Below are 18,944 nucleotides of genomic sequence, written 5' to 3' on the forward strand. Positions count from 1 at the left end.
TGGTCAGTTCTCACTTGGGATCTTTCATGTAGTTGTGTTCAGATAGTGCCTTATGATGGAGCCATCCAAAGGCTCTCCTGGGTTGGACGTCCAAGCTGTTGTTTTCCTTTTACAGTCCAATTCTTGTCTGATGTCTCTGTATTCTCCACATGGCCTCTCTCTCCAGCAGAGTAGCCTGGACGTATGTGGCTGCTCAGGAGCTGTTAGGCAGTTAATGGCTTTCTCTGGAACTGGCCCAATATTCTGTCAAAGAAGCCCCAAAGCCCCCCCCCCCCCATTCAAACAGGGTGGAATAGAAGGTCACGTTGCAGAAAAGTATGATGTGCCTTGGGAGATTTTGTTGGGACTGTCTTTGGAAAGTCAGATCTGCTACAGACAGCTTATTTCATGTTTTTATTTGTAAAATAAAAATAATATTCACCTCACAGATTGGTTAAGAGAAATCATAGGTGTTTCACAAACATAAGTACTCTTCTCCTGTAATTCTCCAGCCTAATAGATCATTTCTTGTTTTTTGTTCCAATTTGATCTTATTTTATTTTTAAAAATTAATTATTTTAAATTTACATCCAAGTTAGCATATAGTGTAATAATGATTTCAGGAGTAGATTCCAGTGATTCATCCCCTATGTATAGCACTCAGTGCTCATCCCAACAAAATGTTTTCCTTAATGCCCCTTACCCATTTAGCCCATCCCCCCACCCACAGCCTTACCAGCAACCCTCAGTTTGTTCTCTGTATATGAGTCTCTTATGTTTTGTCTCCCTCCCTGTTTTTATATTATTGTTGTTTCCCTTCCCTTAAGTTCATCTGTTTTGTATCTTAAATTCCACATATGCATGAAGTCATACAATATTTGCCTTTCTCTGACTTATTTCGCTTAGCATAATACCCTCTAGTTCCATCCATGTTGTTGCAAATGGCAAGATTTCATTCTTTTTGATTGCCAAATAATACTCCATCGTATATATATACATACATATATATATATATATATATATGTATGTATATATATATGTATGTATATATATACATACATACATACCACGTCTTCTTTATCCATACATTTGTTGATGGACATTTGGGCTCTTTCCATACTTTGGCTATTGTCAATAGCACTGCTATAAACATTGGGGTGCATGTGCCCCTTTGAAACAGCACGCCTGTATATAAGCATCCCTTCGTTATATACACAGTAGTGCAATTGCTGGGTCGTAGGGTAGTTCTATTTTTAACTTTTTGAGGAACCTCCATACTGTTTTCCAGAGTGGCTGTACCAGTTTGCATTCCCACCAGCAGTGCAAAAGAGATCCTCTTTCTCCACATCCTCGCCAACATCTATTGTTGCCTGAGTTGTTAATTTTAGCCATTCTGACAGGTGTGAGGTGGTATCTCATTGTGGTTTTGATTTGTATTTCCCTGATGATGAGTGATATTGAGCATTTTTTCATGTGTCTGTTAGCCATCTGGATGTCTTCTTTGGAAAACTGCCTATTCATGTTTTTTGCCCATTTCTTACTGGATAATTTGTTTTTTGGGTGTTGATTTTGATAAATTTTTTATAGATATTGGATAGTAACCCTTTATTTGATATGTCATTTGCAAATATCTTCTCCCATTCCATTGGTTGCCTTAAATTTTTTTAATGTCTATTTTTTTGAGAGAGAGAGAGAGAGAGAGAGAGAGAAAGAGACAGTGTGAGTTGGGGAGGGGCAGAGAGAGAGGGAGACACAGAATCCGAAGCAGGCTCCACGCTCTGAGCTGTCAGCACTGAGCCAGACACAGGGCTTGAACCCACGAACCATGAGATCATGACCTGATCTGAAGTCAGAGGCTTAACCGACTGAGCCACCCAGGCGCTCCCATTGGTTGCCTTTTAGTTTTGCTGAATGTTTCCTTTGCTGTGCAGAAGCTTTTTATCTTGATGAGGTCCCAATAGTTCATTTTTGCTTTGGTTTCCTTTGCCTCCAGAGATGTGTTGAGTAAGAAGTTGCTGCGGCTGAGGTCAGAGAGGTTTTTGCCTGCTTTCTCCTCGAGGATTTTGATGGCTTCCTGTCTTACATTTAGGTCTTTCATCCATTTTGAGTTTATTTTTGTGTATGGTGTAAGAAAGCGGTCCAGGTTCATTTTTCTGCATGTCGGTGTCCAGTTTTCCCAGCACCATTTGCTGAAGAGACTGTCTTTATTCTGTTGGATATTCTTTCCTGCTTTGTCAAAGATTAGTTGGCCATACGTTTGTGGGTCAATTTCTTGGCTCTCTATTCTGTTCCATCTGAGGGTCTGTTTTTGTGCCAGTATCATACTATCTTGATGATTACAGCTTTGTAATACATATTGAAGTCTGGGATTGTAATGCCTCCTGTTTTGGTTTTCTTTTTCAAGATTGCTTTGGCTATTCGGGGTCTTTTCTGGTTCCATACAAATTTTAGGATTGTTTGTTCTACCTAATAGATTATTTCTAATCTACTTTTACTTTGGGTCACAGTTGAGTACATGAGTACATGGTTTGGTTACCATTTTCCTGACCTATGTTTCTCAGACTGATATAACTTAAAAAACTTTATCTTGGAAAATTTTAAACATATCAATAATAGTAAAAGAAGTATACTAGTATAAAATAATAGTGTAAGAAGCCCACATGTACCCAGCTTTAATAATTATTAAGTCAAGCCGATCTTATTTCATGCATCTCCACCCTCCGTCAATATCATGTCTCCAGATTAGTTTGAAGCAATTGTTACAATCTTTGAGTCTTTATTTTATTATTTTTTCTTTTTGTTGTTGTTTTTTATATTTTTTATTTTAGAGAGAGAGTGTGTAAGCAAGGCAGAGGGCAGAGGGAGGGAGGGAGGGAGGGAGGGAGAGAGAGAGAGAGAGAGAGAGAGAGAATTTTAAGCAGACTCTATGCTCAGTGTAGAGCCCAATGTGAGAGGGGATCATGACCAGAGCCAAAATCAAGAGTTGGACACTCAACCGACTGAGCCACCCAAGTGCCCCACAACGTTTTAGTCCTTAGAGTGAAGGAGTGGCACCTTGGTGTAGCTGGGAGTCAGGAAATGTGACTAGAGTCACTCGAGAAGAAAAATGGTAGTATAAGTCGAGTGCTATCAGGCCTTTAAAAAGAAAATCTAGAAACTGAACTATAACATCTTTAGTATGTTATACTGGGGTTTTCAGGCTTCCAAGAGAATGAAAGATAATTTTCTAAGAACAGACCTTTGTTCTAAGAACAGACTACTGAAGTATGCAAGAGACAAGTGTACATTTTTTACTTTGATAATTAGAGGATGACAAGCTTATGAATTCCAAAAAGTTCTCCTCTAATGTTGATTGCAGGAGAGAGAATCCATGGCTGAGTATTTGTTTGTTTTATAATTATAAAACAAGCTACTTTTATCAAGAATAATTTACAGAGCATTTGGAAAGAGTTTTGGTTCTCATCCCTATAATCAAAATAGAATTATTTAGATTATCTGTAAACGGAAGGTGTATCTAGTGATAGGAGGAACACCATAGTACTTGTCAGTTTCATTTGTCCCTGTTCTGTGAATGAGCTATGGTGGCTGACAGCCTGGTTCCTAGAACTGTGCCTGGGATCATGATGAGAAGACTTGTATATACATTTCTCTACTCTAAGTCAGCATGATTCTTGCATCAGAGTCTTTTTGTCTTCCCAATTGTGATATCTGCCTTTTGAAATTATTTTCTCTCCATAACACCTCTTAACATCATTTTGGAAGTTTAGTATCAATGTAGATGACCCTTTAACTCTGAAGACCTTCATCCCTACTCCCCTTTAGCCACCTACTCCCATTGCTATATCTTGGATTTTGTGATCACCCAGAACTGTTCTACCTCTGAAACCTCAGCCTCCACTATCTCATGGTCCAACCATAACTTAAGTTTTCAGCTCTTATATTCTTTACTTTACCTATTCTCTGATTATATCAGATTCTGGTACTTACTTTGACTCTTACTTGTGGGGTGTGTGTCGTCAGTATTTGTTGAACACCTGCCTGTCTCTTCTATGCATATAGAGGTAATCAGAAGTGATCTGCACCCTGCCATTATGAAACTTTAAGTTTACTGGAGATAGACATTAAAAAAACATTTAAAAATATATACTTACAAATTTTGATAAGTGCTATAAAGTAATAAAGGTGCTGTAGAGGAAAATAATAAGAGGGGATCAGAAGATGGGTGAAATAGGTGAAGGGGATTAAGAGGTACAGTCTTACAATTATAAAATAAGTCACAGGGATGAAAAGTACAGCATAGGGAATATAGTCAATAATATGGTAACAACTCTGTATGGTGACAGATGGTAACTACGCTTATTGTGATCATTTTGTAATGTATATAAATAATTGAGTTACTATGTTGTACCCTTGAAACCAGTACAGTATCTTATGTCAATTGTTCTTCAATTAAAAAAGAAAAGAATAAGAGGAAACTACTTTTAGATTCGGTGATGAAAGAAGGATTTTCTGACATGATACTAAAATGGAGGCAAAAAAAAAAAAAACAAAACCAAAAACAAAAACCCTGACAATAAAGAGATTGGATCCCAACTTGCTCTGAAAAAAAAAAAAAAAAAAAAAAAAAAAAAAGGAGGCTAAAGAATTATAAGTTCCTTGCCATGCATGCAGTTAGGGGAATAGTGTTTTATATATATATGTATATATATTTACATATATATATATACATGTATATATGTATATATATGTATACACATATACATATGTATGTATATGTGTATATATATACGTATACACATATACATATATATCTATGTATATATGTATATATATATATAGTGTTTATGTATATATGTATATACATATATATATATATACATATATATATATATATGTATATGTATATATATATATGCAAGCTTAGAGGCAGGGCGAGCTTGATGAGTCAGAAAAAATGAAAGAAGGCCCATGTAGCTGGAATGTACTGAGGGAGGGAGAGTAGCCTGAAGTGATGTGGGCCAGTTGAATAGAAACTAGCTGAATCGTGGCCTTGTAAGTCATGTTTAAGAGTTTGATTTTATACAAAGTGTTTTGGGAAATAGTTAAAGGGTATTAAGCTGGGAAATGACATGGCTGTTTTTATGTTTAAAAAAAGATCATTCTGACTTCAGTATGCAGAAGATATGGAAAGGCTGTGACACTTAAGAGGAAAGATATTTCTGTGTCTAGGTCCAGTCCTGGCTTAAGATAGTGTGGCAGTGGGGCATGGAGCAGATTTGAGAAATGTGTTCAAACTAGGAGTGCCAGGATTTGATTGTTGAATGTTGGCAGATAGCGGAATGGGAGGTATCAGGAATGGCTCCCAGGTTTCCAGTATGAGCAGACTGGTGTGCCAGCTCATCAGGTGTGTGTGTAAGTGTAAGAAAGAAAGAGGGTTCAGAAGCATGGTCTGGGGTGGAGATACACATTTGGGAATTGTTCCATACAGAAGATATTTAAACATTGGGAATGAGTGAGCGGAGAGGGAGGAAATCATAGGAGCCAGCACTATGGTTGTGATTGATTCCTTTTTTTAATGTTTGTTTATTTTTGAGAGAGTGCAAGCTGGGGAGGGGCAGTGAAAGGACAGAGGATCTGAAGGAGGCTCTGTGCTGACAGCAGAGAGCCCAATGTGGGGCTTGAACTGACGAACCGTGAGATTCGTCAACCAACCAGGTGTCCCGTAATTGATTCCTGTCTTTCTTTTTAACATTAGACCTTAGAATAGATTTAAGGTTAGCCTTCTGAAATCAATCTCATTTGCACTCAGATAAACTTTCTTAGTGGGAGACAAAGGGATAGAATTACTGCTACTTGGGAGGTTGGAGGATGAAGGAGTAGAGGGAGGGGCTTAGGGATTTATATGATTTCCAGATTATTTTATTTATGGAGTAGTTTACAGTGTGCCAGTTGTGTGTTTCTCGTCCTTCATGTGGGTAGCCGAGAAAAAAATGTGAGAGCTTCTGATCCACAGGTTAAAGTTCATAGTTAATCTGAAGTTTTCCACAGTCTTACCCTTGCCTGCCTATCCACACTCCTGTGGCAACCACTCCCCTCCAAATTCCATGTGTGTTATATTCTGTTGTTATGATCCTAAGCTCATAATTTCCTTTTTCATGGAGCAAACAGACTAATAATTTAAGTCTCTGTTTTAGAGAAAGCCTTCCTGATTCTCTTAGGCAAACTTTGGCCTTTCCTTATATTCCCAGTGTGCATTGATTATAGCAATTATTTTATTAAATTTTACTGTTTCTTTGATAGATTGTATCCTCACCCAGCTAATTTCCTTGATGGAGGGGATTGGTCTTTTTTCTTTATATCTCTTTTAAGAAAACATTTTAATGTTTGAATTGCCATTCTGTCTTTGAGTAACCCAATATGGCTTACATCACTTTCTGATAAGACAAAGTTTATTTAAGGTTAGGATATAGGGAGCAAGAAAATAGTTGAAAATGTCTTTCCTAGATCTATTTTAATAGGGAGTTAAAATACATTTTTTAAAACTATGATAAGACAGTCTCTAATGTGTATTCTTTGTTATCAATATCAATGCTTGATATTTATTTAAAAGAAAGATTCAGGGTGCCTGGGTGGTTGGTTAAGCATCTGACTTCGGCTCAGGTCATGATCTTGTGGTTTGTGAGTTCGAGCCCCACGTCGGGCTCTGTGCTGACAGCTCAGAGCCTGGAGCCTGCTTCAGATTCTGTCTCCCTCTCTCTCTGCCCCTCCCCTGCTCACACTCTGTCTCTCAAAGATAAAAACCTTAAAAAATAAAAAATAAAGATTCAAGGTACCAAAGGAAATAGAGGCTGATTTAATGGAATTGTTCTAGTTATTTGAATTAACACTTCTTTTTTTTTTAATGTTTATTTATTTATTTTGAGAGAGAGAGAGAGAGAGCGCGCGCACTCCAGAGGGGCAGAGAGAGAGAGAGAGGGAGAGAGAATCCCAAGCAGGCTCTGCACTGTCAGCATGAACCCGATGCAGGGCTCAGTCTCATAAACTATGAGATCACAACCTGAGTTGAAATCAAGAGTCAGACACTCAACTGAGTAAGCCACCCAAGGTGGCCATAAATTAACATTTCTGTTAAATACCTGAGAATGTTAAGTTTTATTGGGAATTATTGGTAGTCAAAAAATAGATTAGAAATATTGTAAAATTTCATTGTGAATTTCTAGTCTACCAGTTGATTTATACTGTGATTCAGTTTGTGTCTTCTATATGTTTATAGCAAAAAAATGGCAGTTTTTGTACCTATCAATATTATAATCTTACTGCTCTGATATTTAGTGGAGATTTTTCATTAGATTTGAAGAGAATATTAGATCATGGATTGATTCCAGTTTTTTAAAAATTCAGCCCAAATTTAAAAAAAATCTGACATTCTCCCTCTCAGAGTTCTCAGGGGGAACCTCTTAGGAAGACATTCTGCAAATTTCTTAAGGAATTCTTTATTTGCCAGAGTGTGATAGAAAAAAACTGTCCTTGTAGTCAGCAAGTACATGTAACATTTCAGAGCTTCAGTGTGTGTATAGCATATTATTCTGAAACGACATACTTGGCTTTCTAATGAAAGACTTTTATTATTTCTTCCTTTCTTTTATAGGAATATATTTGTCCCAGATGTGAATCAGGCTTTATTGAAGAAGTGACAGATGATTCCAGGTATTGTACAAGCTCATGAATAAATCAGGCATTCAGTTATCCAAATTACTTTCAGCATCTACTGAATGAATAGAAAGAAATTGGTTTTATAACTTACACTCTGCTGAGAGAGGGAGGGAAAGAGGGAGGAAAAGTGGCAGGGGGAAGGGTAATAAAAATGGGAAAATTTGGGATGTGATGAGATGAGAGGCGCTGTTTCAGATTGTGTGTATGTGGCATTCCTTGGAAACCTCTATATCCATATCAGAGTAAATCTGGTAAGTGTTCATTTATTTTCTGAGACTTTGGTGTTCCTTTAGATTATTGGGTGGTTTTTAGTGGCCACTCTGTTGCCTGCAGGTGAATTACGTTTCTTTGGTGGGCTGGGGAGCAACTCCTGACAAAGATATCTAATATAAGGTAAATAGGCTGTTCCAGCTAGAGAAGCCGAGCTGTTAGTCTGCCTTGAGGAAGCCTTAGCTCCCTGTTCTTACTAAAAGCATTGCCTATGCCATCTTGTCACTGTAATGTTAATACTTGGGTTTGTAATGCTTGAAATTGGTCTTATTAAAGATCTAAAACCTGTAAAAAGAGAAACTATTTCTGAGTGACAGTATTTTATAGTACATCTTGGTTAATATGAATAAAACTGTAAAAAATAAAAAGAATAGCATTGATAGGATGATGGCCTTTTTTGGCTAAACATAATGGCACATTTGTTCTTTTGTGGCTATGTGGTTAGACAGTGGCTGGACAAATGAAGAAATACTGACTGGATAAAAAGAACCTGTAATTTGAAGCTTCTTTTAATCTTGGAGTGACTTTGGAGGTTTTAATGGCAGTAAGTAATTCCTTTACTGGAGGTTTTAATGGCAGTAAATAATGTCTTTACTGTTGCTGTTGGCAGACTCTAAAGTTGAAGGTCCCTTCCACAACCAGGAAAAACTACACATTTTACAGTATGTACTATTAGTTTAACTTTATTAACGATTGGCGATTATATGTGTACATGAACTGGAGCTTCTTGGGGCAGTATATGGCATGAGATCAAGTTTGGTACAAACACTTACATGTTGATCTAATAGCCTTGGTTTTAAATAACATAATACTAGCTCTAAACCTGTGGAAATTAGCATGACAGCGAAAGTAGCAATTTTGTGTGAATGGCATGCTAACTTGGGGTAGCTTTTTATTTGTGCTGTTACAATTGCATCACATACTTACTGCAAACACTTACGCTGTGCATGTGTTAAGTAAGGAGCATATTGGTTATTGGGAAGCAATTAATTGGCTTATTTTTTTTCTAAATTTTCTAAGTAGTAACCTTGGTTTCTTTAGCCCTGTATACAAAGTACGGTTCTAAGTGCAGATGGTGATCAACTGCAGGATGAATCTTTTTTTTTAGCAGGGAACTATGAATTTTATGGATCCTGCTTTCACTTGACTTAATTCTTTTATTTGTGCCTTTGTAGGTCAAAGGTTATCTTGTGCAAGTGCTATTGGTAGCAAATACTCAGATGTAAAGATTATGTCTTTTAAAAGATCAGTATTTTACTTATTTATTCTTTAAATGTTTCTTTGTTTATTTTGAGAGAGTGTGTGCCTTGGTGTGTGCAAGTAGGGGAGGGGCAGAGAGGGAGAGAGAGGATTCCAAGTAGGCTCCATGTGCTGAGCCAGATGTGGAGCTTCATCTTATAACCGTGAGATCATGGTTATGATCTGAGCTGAGATCAAGAGTCTTAACTGACTGAGCCACCTAGGTGCCCCTGAAAGATCAGTGTTTTAAATGGTTGAAGAAACCTTTTTCTCAGAATCAGTATTTTAGAGCTAGCATGATATTCCCTTTTATGAAGTTCCTAAACATTTGATTTGCATATTTAGCAATTACAGTGTAAGTAGTGGATGATAAAAATTAATGAGAAGAGGTCCTTACATGTAGGTACTGGATAATGGGCTCCAGATGCTACTAGACATTCGTCAGAGGGGCATTTGTAACATTTGTGAGAACATTTCTCAGGAGATGTGGTTGTCCCTTCTCTATGATTAGCCCTGTCACTCTTAAAATATGGAGGAATTTTAAGGAAAGGGAATGCTGAGGGAGTTTCAAGGGGAGCAGAACTATAAGAAAATAGAGTTGATAGCTTTAATTACCAAGGATATTTGAATCTCTGAAACCGGATAGTAAAGGCAGGAAAGAGCCCTGGAGGCCTATCTAGGCTTGAGCAATAAAATGGGTAGATGGTGGTAGTTGAATTATTTACGTAATTTAGCATAAATGTACTAGTATTTCTAGAGGGCTTGTTCTACATTTGAAATGTTTTTGTAAAAGTGTTTTTAACTTCTGAAACAAATATAAGTGTTAAATGGTTTCTAATTAGCGAATAAGGCCTGAGCATGGCTACATAGGGGATGGCATTAGCTTTACTTTTTCACTTTTGGTTCTAGGCTAACCAGGGTGTGTTTGTTTCCTCAGTGAGCTGAGCTCATTGCCTGGATTGGCGTTCTGAAACTGAAAGCTACTGTAGTTTGTGGACTTGTATCATTGGAGTGACTGTGTGTGCATGTTTGTAGGCTTGTGTCTCTTGAAGTAAAAGTGGTATCTAGCAGTTCTTCTGATTCTTTCTATCCCTCTCTGCCCCACAAAGTGTTGGCCATTTTCCTCTCTTTCTCTCTCTCTCTCTTTTTTTTTTTTTTTTGCAAATTTCATGGGATCTGATATTTCTCCCTAATCTTTAGGAGTAGTTATTTTGTTTCCACATTCAATTTTAACTCAACTTTTATTTGCAAGTTATCAACATAAGATACAGCGTTTCAGGTTTTCAAAAATGATGAGTGCTCTGTATGTCTGACACACAGTAAACACTTTACATATATTTGTGGTATTAATACAGTCTTTACCCTCTGAATTTATATTTATGAAAGGAGGGAAGGATTAGAAATGGATGAGACAAATACTAGATATTTATAAAAAGGTAGAATTTAGAATCAAAGTCAAAGTGCAGAGGGGTGTGGAGGATCCTCGTTTGGTTGGTGAGCTCAGAAAAGACTTCATGAAGGAGGTAGCATTTGAGATGGGCCCTGAAGGATGTATAGGATAATCAAAGAATAGGGAAAACTGTCAGAAGGAGAAAAAATGTTTATTGAGTTCTTTTATAATGTGCTAAATATCGTACCAGACCCCTTGCAGTACTATATTTAATCATTCCCAAATAGTCTTACATGTTGTGTTCATCTGGTGGTTGAATGATTTTTTAGTGAAACGTTTCGAGAATCTTGTTTTAGTTCTTCGCCTCTTTGAGAATAAATGTTTTTCTTCTCTTGCTGGGTCAAATTTGAATTGCATTGCTGGCTGTGGGTCCTTCTTCCCACTCTGTGGTGGCCCTTCTTTTAAATTTTTCACTTGATATATGCTTGGTTTTGTAGTTTGTTAAAATGTTTTTCATAGATTAAGCCACAAGCCAGTTCTTCATAATTTCCTTCGTAGGTGTCACGTTGGGATGAGTTATTTTTCCTTATTGGGCTTTGTTCTCATTGTACCATTCTATATTTAGCTTCTGGGAGGGAAGCTTGTTCCTAGGAATAGAACCGGTACTCATTCCTTTTTCTCTTCAGTTTTGTAGGTGGTGGCAGCAGCCGGATAGACAATAGCACATCAACACACTTTGCAGAGGTAAGTTTTCCTTTGGCTGTAGGGATTCTGTAGGGAGTGGGTGGGTATTAAAATCTTGATGGATTTTCACTTCCCAGTGCAGCAAAACATCAGAGTCTATAAGAAAGATGTGTGCAAGAGTAGCCCTCAGGAAGATACTTGTGTTTTAGTAGTTCGGCCTTTGGCCAAAAGGCATGGCCTTTTGGTAAACTCTTGATGAAGAGAGAGTAACCTCCTTCATCTGTGCTGTTTTAAACCTGGTGGTGTGAGAAAAAAAGCTGTGTTGTTTGTGAAACAACAGTGCTGTATACTCTGCTTTGGTGATGTGACAGCCCAGTAAAGAGCAGGCAGAATGAGTTGTACTTGAAGTCACAACGAGGCACAGTCTTCAACTGTACACAGAAGGACTGCTTTTTAGAGGTTGCCTCTAATGAACGTGGTGGTTTGGTGTGATTGGAATTAGGGGGCCAGATGAAGAATACTGTATTTACTTGCCTCCAGCTCTCAAGGTGGACCTATAATTAATTTATAGTTCTTTATAGAATGTAGTGTCCATATTTTTGGGGACAACTATGATTTGAAAACGCATTAGTCTACATCTTGGAAGACCATTTTACATTAAATTCAGAGTAATTTTCTTTTTCGCTTTATTCATTGGCTTAAAATTCCTTGTTTGTTTGCTTTTGATCATTTTAACCATTTTTAAGTGTATAGGTAAGTGGTGTTAAATGCTCTTTGTTTTTAATAATTTAGAGACTGTAGCGCATAAGGAACAGGCCATCTGTCTCAGCCTACAAGAAACACCGGTTTGCTTTTGCTTCTATTGCCACACAACTTGGTTGGCTTCAGAAAGCTAACAGATGCTAAAAGAAAAAAAGTTAAATCCCATAATCAGAATTTTTTGTGTGTATTTCAGGATCACATTAGCCTTTTCCAGAGATAGCTCAGCTGCATTAGAGAGCTAGCACAATTTTTTGATATTTATTTGTGTGTAAATTAAAGCTGTTAGCCGTGCATTGGAAAGTTGTGTTCAACAAGAAGCCCATAAAACCCTAAGCTTCTCTCCTTTATCCTCTGAAATTTCTCTTAAGACCTGTAGTCCCCCAGATTTTTATGTTGTAGAATTACAGTCAAGAAGCTTGATGAAATGTTTGAGTAAAAGTCCTGTTTTACTAAGGGTATTTTCTTTTACTTATGGTCTGTGTACTTCTTAATATCCAGTCTTAAGGTTTTTTGGTTAACTCTGAAGTGCCTTAGTACATGGGCTGATTAGTGTGTGCTTTAAAACATTTCGTGTCTTTGAACACCCATTTTTATTTTCTTGTTTTGATGGATTAAAAAACATTATTTAAAATTTAGTATGCTTGCCAGGCCTGGAAGCCTTTCTGATTTTAGTATGTTTTTCCCTGTGTGTGCTATTCCTGCTAACACAGATTGTCACTTACTGATTATACATATGCTGAAGAAACTTCATCTGATTTTCTTTAAATGTTAGTTCTCTTAGGAAATGGAAAAACTTCAGTCTGTCAGTTTTGTAGATATGACTCACCAGGAGGAGATGCATTAAGAAGAAAAATAAATATAGGTAGTCAGTTTCCTAACTTTAGTAATGCTAAATCTGTCACTGATGGCATGAGCTATCCTTCAGGTGTTAAAGTAATTTTGCTGAGTCATATAGCCCGAGGCTTCATGTCCCTTAGGGTTGTAGCAAGGGCAGGATTATGCCCAGTTTTCCCTCTGTAGAACTCTCTGGTCATCATGCTTGAATATGTCAGTTTTCTCCTTTTTGAATTTAGAAAATAGAAAAAAATCTCTTTTTATAATGTTATAGAAATTGCCAGGGATTTAAATCAATCAGTTTAAAAAGGATGTATTGAATGTTTTATACATAGCAATCTGCTGGAAGTAGGGGCAAGAAGCAAATGTCATGGTTGCCTTGCCTGCCAGGAACTTATTTAGTTGGGGAACAAGTACAAACACATATGAAGCAAATAAGAAAACTAAGAGTATACAGAGTGTGATAAGCTTATTGTGGGGTGTATGTAACAAGCACAGGAGAAGGGAGAGATTGGGGGGCTGCAGTCTCTAGCAGGAAAGGTCAGACAACATAGTAGTATGTCTGGAACAAGATTGCCTCAGCTTCATCCTGGGTTGAGCTGGTATGTAACTGGTATGTAACCTAGGCAAAATTACTTAGGGTCTCTCAGTGCCTCGTTTCCTCGCCTGTCAATTGGGGATAACATCTACCTCACAGGGATTAAATGAATTAATACATGCTAGATGTGCAGGCCAATGTGCCTGCCATGCATGAGTGAAGGAAGGTAAAATTCCTTCATAGAGAAGTTTAAACAGGGTAGATGGTATTTAAAAAAGCGATTAGGTGAGAAAAATTATCTCAAAATAGCATTCATAAATTGTAGGGTTTTATACTCTTGTCCCTGGATAAAAAACGTAGAAAATTATAAATAGCAACCAAAGTTTTTTTTTCCTTTTCCAGATTTTAGTTGATATTTCAGCAAAAACTTATGCTAAATTTTGTTCTGTTTTTCTTCAGTCAGAGTTGCTTGTACAAAGAAAGACAAGGCCATTTTCTATAATTAGCCTTTACTAATAGCTGACTTAATTAAAATACTAGATATATTAGAAGAGACTTAGTCCAAGCAAAACTTTCAACAAGATCGGTATTGATTTTTTTTTTTTTTTTAATTTTTTTAATTAAGTGGATCTGGGGTGGGGAAGACAGAAAGAGGGTAAAGATGCAGTGAGGGTGGGAAGAGGGTTGCCAGTTAAATGGGAGCTTTGTTTGAGTATTGCGCGAAGGTCAGTGGAGAATGAACCTAAAAATGTTGCTAGCAGTTTGGAGAGAGGAAGGACATTGCTGTACTGAGGTTCCTGGTGGTAACCTGGGGAATTGAGCCCATGGCTACATGAGGGTTTCATTGATTACTTGAAAGCTGACCATGACCTGGTACCAGTGAGACATCTGATCTGAGAGTCTCAGCTTACCTAAACAGATCACTTCAGTGCAAGAGTGGCTGTGACTGCTGCCTCGGATTAGCAGAAAATAAGATAGATAGCTTCCTGGAAACAGAACTCCCAGGTATACACAAGAGGGTGGGGTGCTCTGAGCATTCTGATTTATATTTATTTGAATAAAATTTCTTTTGGTACATGATGTAGCATTATAACGACAATTAAGAGATATTAAAAAACATCTGGAGTGCCGCTATTCCAAGAGCTCCTTTTTTCCATACATTTCCTTTCAGGTTTTATCTTGAGGCATAGGCACCGAAAGATTCTATAATAACATTAAGAAGATTTTTTAAAAAATAAAAAATCTCCTGTATTCTCATCACCTTATTTTAGCTTTATTTATTTCTTTGCATAATATCTTACATTTTTCACATGCATGCTTTATAACTGTTTTCAGAGGCATTCACAGAGTATTTCTGCTTTTTAAAATTTATTTAGGATTACGTCAAAAATCTTTTTTGTCTCTTTGTAGTTAAAAGAATTACATATTTTGAGATTATATTGTCTCACATCTACCCTGTATTTATTAAACTATTACCTTGTGTTAAACATGTCTGGTTATATGTGATGGTTGATCATTGATTGTATCTTTTCCCTTAACCTCTGAGTCTAGAACACCTTGAGAAATAAACCACAGAAGCCAGACAGATGGAAATAAAAATTTAGTCTTATTCAACCATATTGGAGAACATAATTGATCCGTGGCCAAGTCGACATCCTTAGTTTACATAGGATGACTAACCTAAGAATTAGAGGTTGCAGAACAGGCATTCATATTCAGAACCATTCCTTCTGCATTTTTATAGCATCCTAAAATGTGAACTCCATCCATTGGAGAAATGAATCAGCCAGTGTTAGGCTCTTGCCACTCACCAGTAAGATACATCACTCCTCTGGTAGAGAAGAATAACGAAGGATGAGTGAAGGGGTCAGAGATGGAAATGGGAGATCTGATTCTTCCCTCTTCACTTTTGAGTTCAGTAATTTAAGCCTGAAATTAGCAGGGGTGTAGGAGTAGTGACTGTGGCAGCTGGGGGAGAAGGTTAGTGATAATGTGAGATAAGTTTCGCTTTTACCTCCATGAAGAAAGACTCTCCAATACCAACTTATGTTCTTTGTGTGTGCTCTTGGGACCTGTGGAGAAGGCTCCGAAATAATAAAAAACAGTGTAGAATTAAATTACATTGAACTAAATAAAATTGTCAATATTCTATTTCTGACCTACAAAAATGGCAATTGTAAATGATTCAACCTAGTAAAAAGGGAGTTAAATATTTTAAGCCATCCTTCTCCAGGTTAACCATCCTTTTTACCTGTTTGCTCTTAGTCCTAGCCAGAGGGCTTGCACTCACTTGACCAGTAGAATTTGGGTTCTTTGAGCAGTTGCAGCCTGGATTTAATCTTAAAGTTTGAATTAATTCAGCCAGATCTTTCCATGTGTCTCACTTTTTAGTGTGAAGACGTAAAGCTCATTTCATGGTACCTGCTTCACATCCAGTCGGTTTGGAAATGTCAAGTAAAGCTCCTGAGCTTTTCAGCAGTTGTTCAAAAAAGAACTTTCGATAATTCAGTGCTTACTCAGTTCACACCCATAACACTGTTGTCAAGCAAAGACTACAAACTTAATGGTAACTGAAGGAAGAAGGGTAAAATAACATATTCTTGGTGTCAGCCTTGCCAGTTTTCTGTTCAGTGTGTGCCAGTTGCCCAGAGTCCATGGCCTGTAAATTTAAAGTCATTTGGGAGGAGGGGCCTTTCCAGAGATTATTTATGACAGTGTTTATATTACTGGGGGATAGGGGATTGTACATCATAATTTTTCTTTATGAATAGTATTTGAGTTCTGCATTTTAGTAAAATTTAGGAATTTGTCGTGGTTGCAACAATAGTCTTAAGATTTCTTTTTGAGGGCCCTTTTCTTGCCCAGCCAGTGTATTACAAACCTCTGAATCTCCATTTACTGTTTTTTAAAAAAGTTTATTTATTTATTTTGAAAGAGAATCCTAAGCAGCTCCATGCTGTCAGCACGAAGCCTAGTGTGGGGCTCGATCCCATGAACCATGAGATCATGACCTGAGCCGAAACCCAAGAGTTGGACATTCACCTGGTGGAGACACCCAGGTGCCCCAAATTTCCATTTACTTATTTTTTTAATTTTTTTTAATGTTTATTCTTGAAAGAAAGACAGAGTGTGAGTGGGGGAGGGTCAGGGAGAGAGGGAGATGCAGAATCCCAAGCAGGCTCCAGGCTCTGAGCTGTCAGCACAGAGCCCGACGCAGGGCTCGAACCCACAAACTGTGAGATCATGACCTGAGCTGAAGTCGGACACTTAACTGACTGAGCCACCCAGGTGCCCCATCCATTTACTTTTAAGCCTTATATTCCACACACCCCTGAGTTGATTTGAGGTTGAGCACACTTTTTTTTACTTTTCTTTCTGCTCGTAATTACTGCTCCTTGTAATTATTCTAATGTTTCTTCTTCTTTTTTAATGTTTACTTATTTTTGAGAGAGAGAGTGCATGTGGGAGAGCACAAGTTGGGGAGAGGGAGAAAAAGAATCCCAAGCAGGCTCTGAGCTGTCAGTGCAAAGCCTGACAGCGGGCTTGATCCCACAAACCACGAGATCATGACCTGAGCTGAAATCAAGAGTCCTTGCTTAACCAGTTGAGTCACCCACGTGCCCTGTTTATTATTCTTTTTTGTTGTTGTTGTTGTTGTTTATTATTCTTAAAAAAAAAACTATTCTAATTTTTCCTTGATTTATTGAACAAATCTATTTCCTGGAGACAGACCTTTTAAAGTATAGGTCTTTAAATTGTCCTCTTAGCTTTGAGGTTTGCAATAATTTTATTCATCCTTGCATTTACTTCTAAGTAGAAGCTTTATTTCCATGATAAGTGAGATCCCTGTACTTCTTTGCCTACTTGCTAATAACAGTTACTACCTTTCTCAGGATGAATATATAGTTTAGGTTTCTAATATCTAAAAACCATGAGTCGGGAAAAACTATGGACATATCCCCTCATGAACATGAATATAGATGTGAAAATTCTAAACAAAATTTTAGCAAATAGAACCCAACACTATGAGAAGGATTAGACATCATACTCAAATGGGATTTATTTCAGTTCAGGAATACAAGGTTAGTTCATAATTTGAATATTCAGCATTTGAAAATCAACATGATTCACCATAGTAACACTATCATACAGTCATCTTAATGGATGCAAATAAAGCATTTGACAAAATCTAACATCAATTTTTAAAAAATGTTTATTTTGAGAGAAAGTGAGCATCTGAGTGGGGGAGGGGCAGAGAGAGGAGAAGAGAGGGAGAAACCCAAGCGGGCTCTGCACCATCAGGGTGGAGCCTGGCGCAGGGCTTGATCCCATTAACTGTGAGATCATGATCTGAGTCAAAATCAAAAGTTGGACACTCAATCAACTGGCCACCCAGATGCTCACTAACATTAATTTTTTTTTTTTTTCAACGTTTTTTATTTATTTTTGGGACAGAGAGAGACAGAGCATGAACGGGGGAGGGGCAGAGAGAGAGGGAGACACAGAATCGGAAACAGGCTCCAGGCTCCGAGCCATCAGCCCAGAGCCCGACGCGGGGCTCGAACTCACGGACCGCGAGATCGTGACCTGGCTGAAGTCGGACGCTCAACCGACTGCGCCACCCAGGCGCCCCCACTAACATTAATTTTTGATAAAAACTCTCAGCAAACTACAATAGATGGTAATTTCCTTAATCTGACAAAGAGCATCTAATAAAATCCTACAACTAACATCATAATTAATGGTGAAACAAAGTGTTTTCTAGCTAAGATCAGGAACAAGACCAGGATGTCTTCCCTCATCACCTGTGTTCAGTGTTGTTTTGGAGGTTCTAGCCAGTGTAATAAGATAGATAGAGAGATACACACACACATATAAATGGCATCCACATTGGAAGTGAAGACATATTGACATGGTCTTTTATGTTGGAAACCTGATGGAATCTATAAGAAAGCCCTTGTTAGAGGTAGTGGATTTAGCAAGGTTGCAGGATATAAGAAAAACAAAAATCAAATATATTTTTACATATTAGCAACAGTTGGTAATTGAAGTTAAAAAATAATTTACAATTGTATACAAATATTAAATATTTTAAGTTTCAGAAAGATGTCTAAGATCTGAACATGGAGAACTATAACATGTTACTTAGAGAAATTGAAGAACACCAGTGGAGAAATATGTACCACTCATGGATCAACTTAATATTGTTGGGATGTCATTTATAATTCAGTATAATTCTAGTGAAGATCCCAGTCAGCTTTTTTATGGGAATTGACAGGCAAAGGGGTGCCTGGGTGGCTCAGTCAGTTAAGTGTCCGACTTTAGCTCAGGTCATGATCTCACGGCTTGTGGGTTCGAGCCCCGTGTTGGGCTCTGTGCTGACAGCTCAGAGCCTGGGAGTCTGCTTTGGATTCTGTGTCTCCCTCTCTCTGCCCCTCCCCCACTCATGCTCTGTCTCTGTCTTTGTCTCTCTCTCTCAAAAATAAACATTAAAAGTATTTTTTTAAAAAATTGACAAGCAGATTCTAAATTCAC

The 18,944-nt window shown here is 37.6% G+C and overlaps 1 protein-coding gene across 2 annotated transcripts in view; it reads left to right on the forward strand.

Moving 5' to 3' along the window:
* RNF115 (ring finger protein 115) overlaps positions 1 to 18,944 on the forward strand; it is an 84,784-nt gene that overhangs the window by 19,907 nt on the left and 45,933 nt on the right. The window contains exons 2-4 of one of the 2 annotated variants that reach the window (XM_058695489.1): positions 7,628 to 7,686; positions 8,573 to 8,624; positions 11,278 to 11,335. In XM_058695489.1, the coding sequence (XP_058551472.1) occupies positions 7,677 to 7,686; positions 8,573 to 8,624; positions 11,278 to 11,335 (120 nt within the window). In that variant the 5' untranslated portion in view covers positions 7,628 to 7,676. The remainder of the gene's footprint in view (positions 1 to 7,627; positions 7,687 to 8,572; positions 8,625 to 11,277; positions 11,336 to 18,944) is intronic. The other variant, XM_058695484.1, reaches the window with a different exon arrangement.

The sequence above is a fragment of the Neofelis nebulosa genome, chromosome 2 (genome assembly GCF_028018385.1).
Source record: "Neofelis nebulosa isolate mNeoNeb1 chromosome 2, mNeoNeb1.pri, whole genome shotgun sequence".
In the NCBI taxonomy this organism is placed as follows: domain Eukaryota; kingdom Metazoa; phylum Chordata; class Mammalia; order Carnivora; family Felidae; genus Neofelis; species Neofelis nebulosa.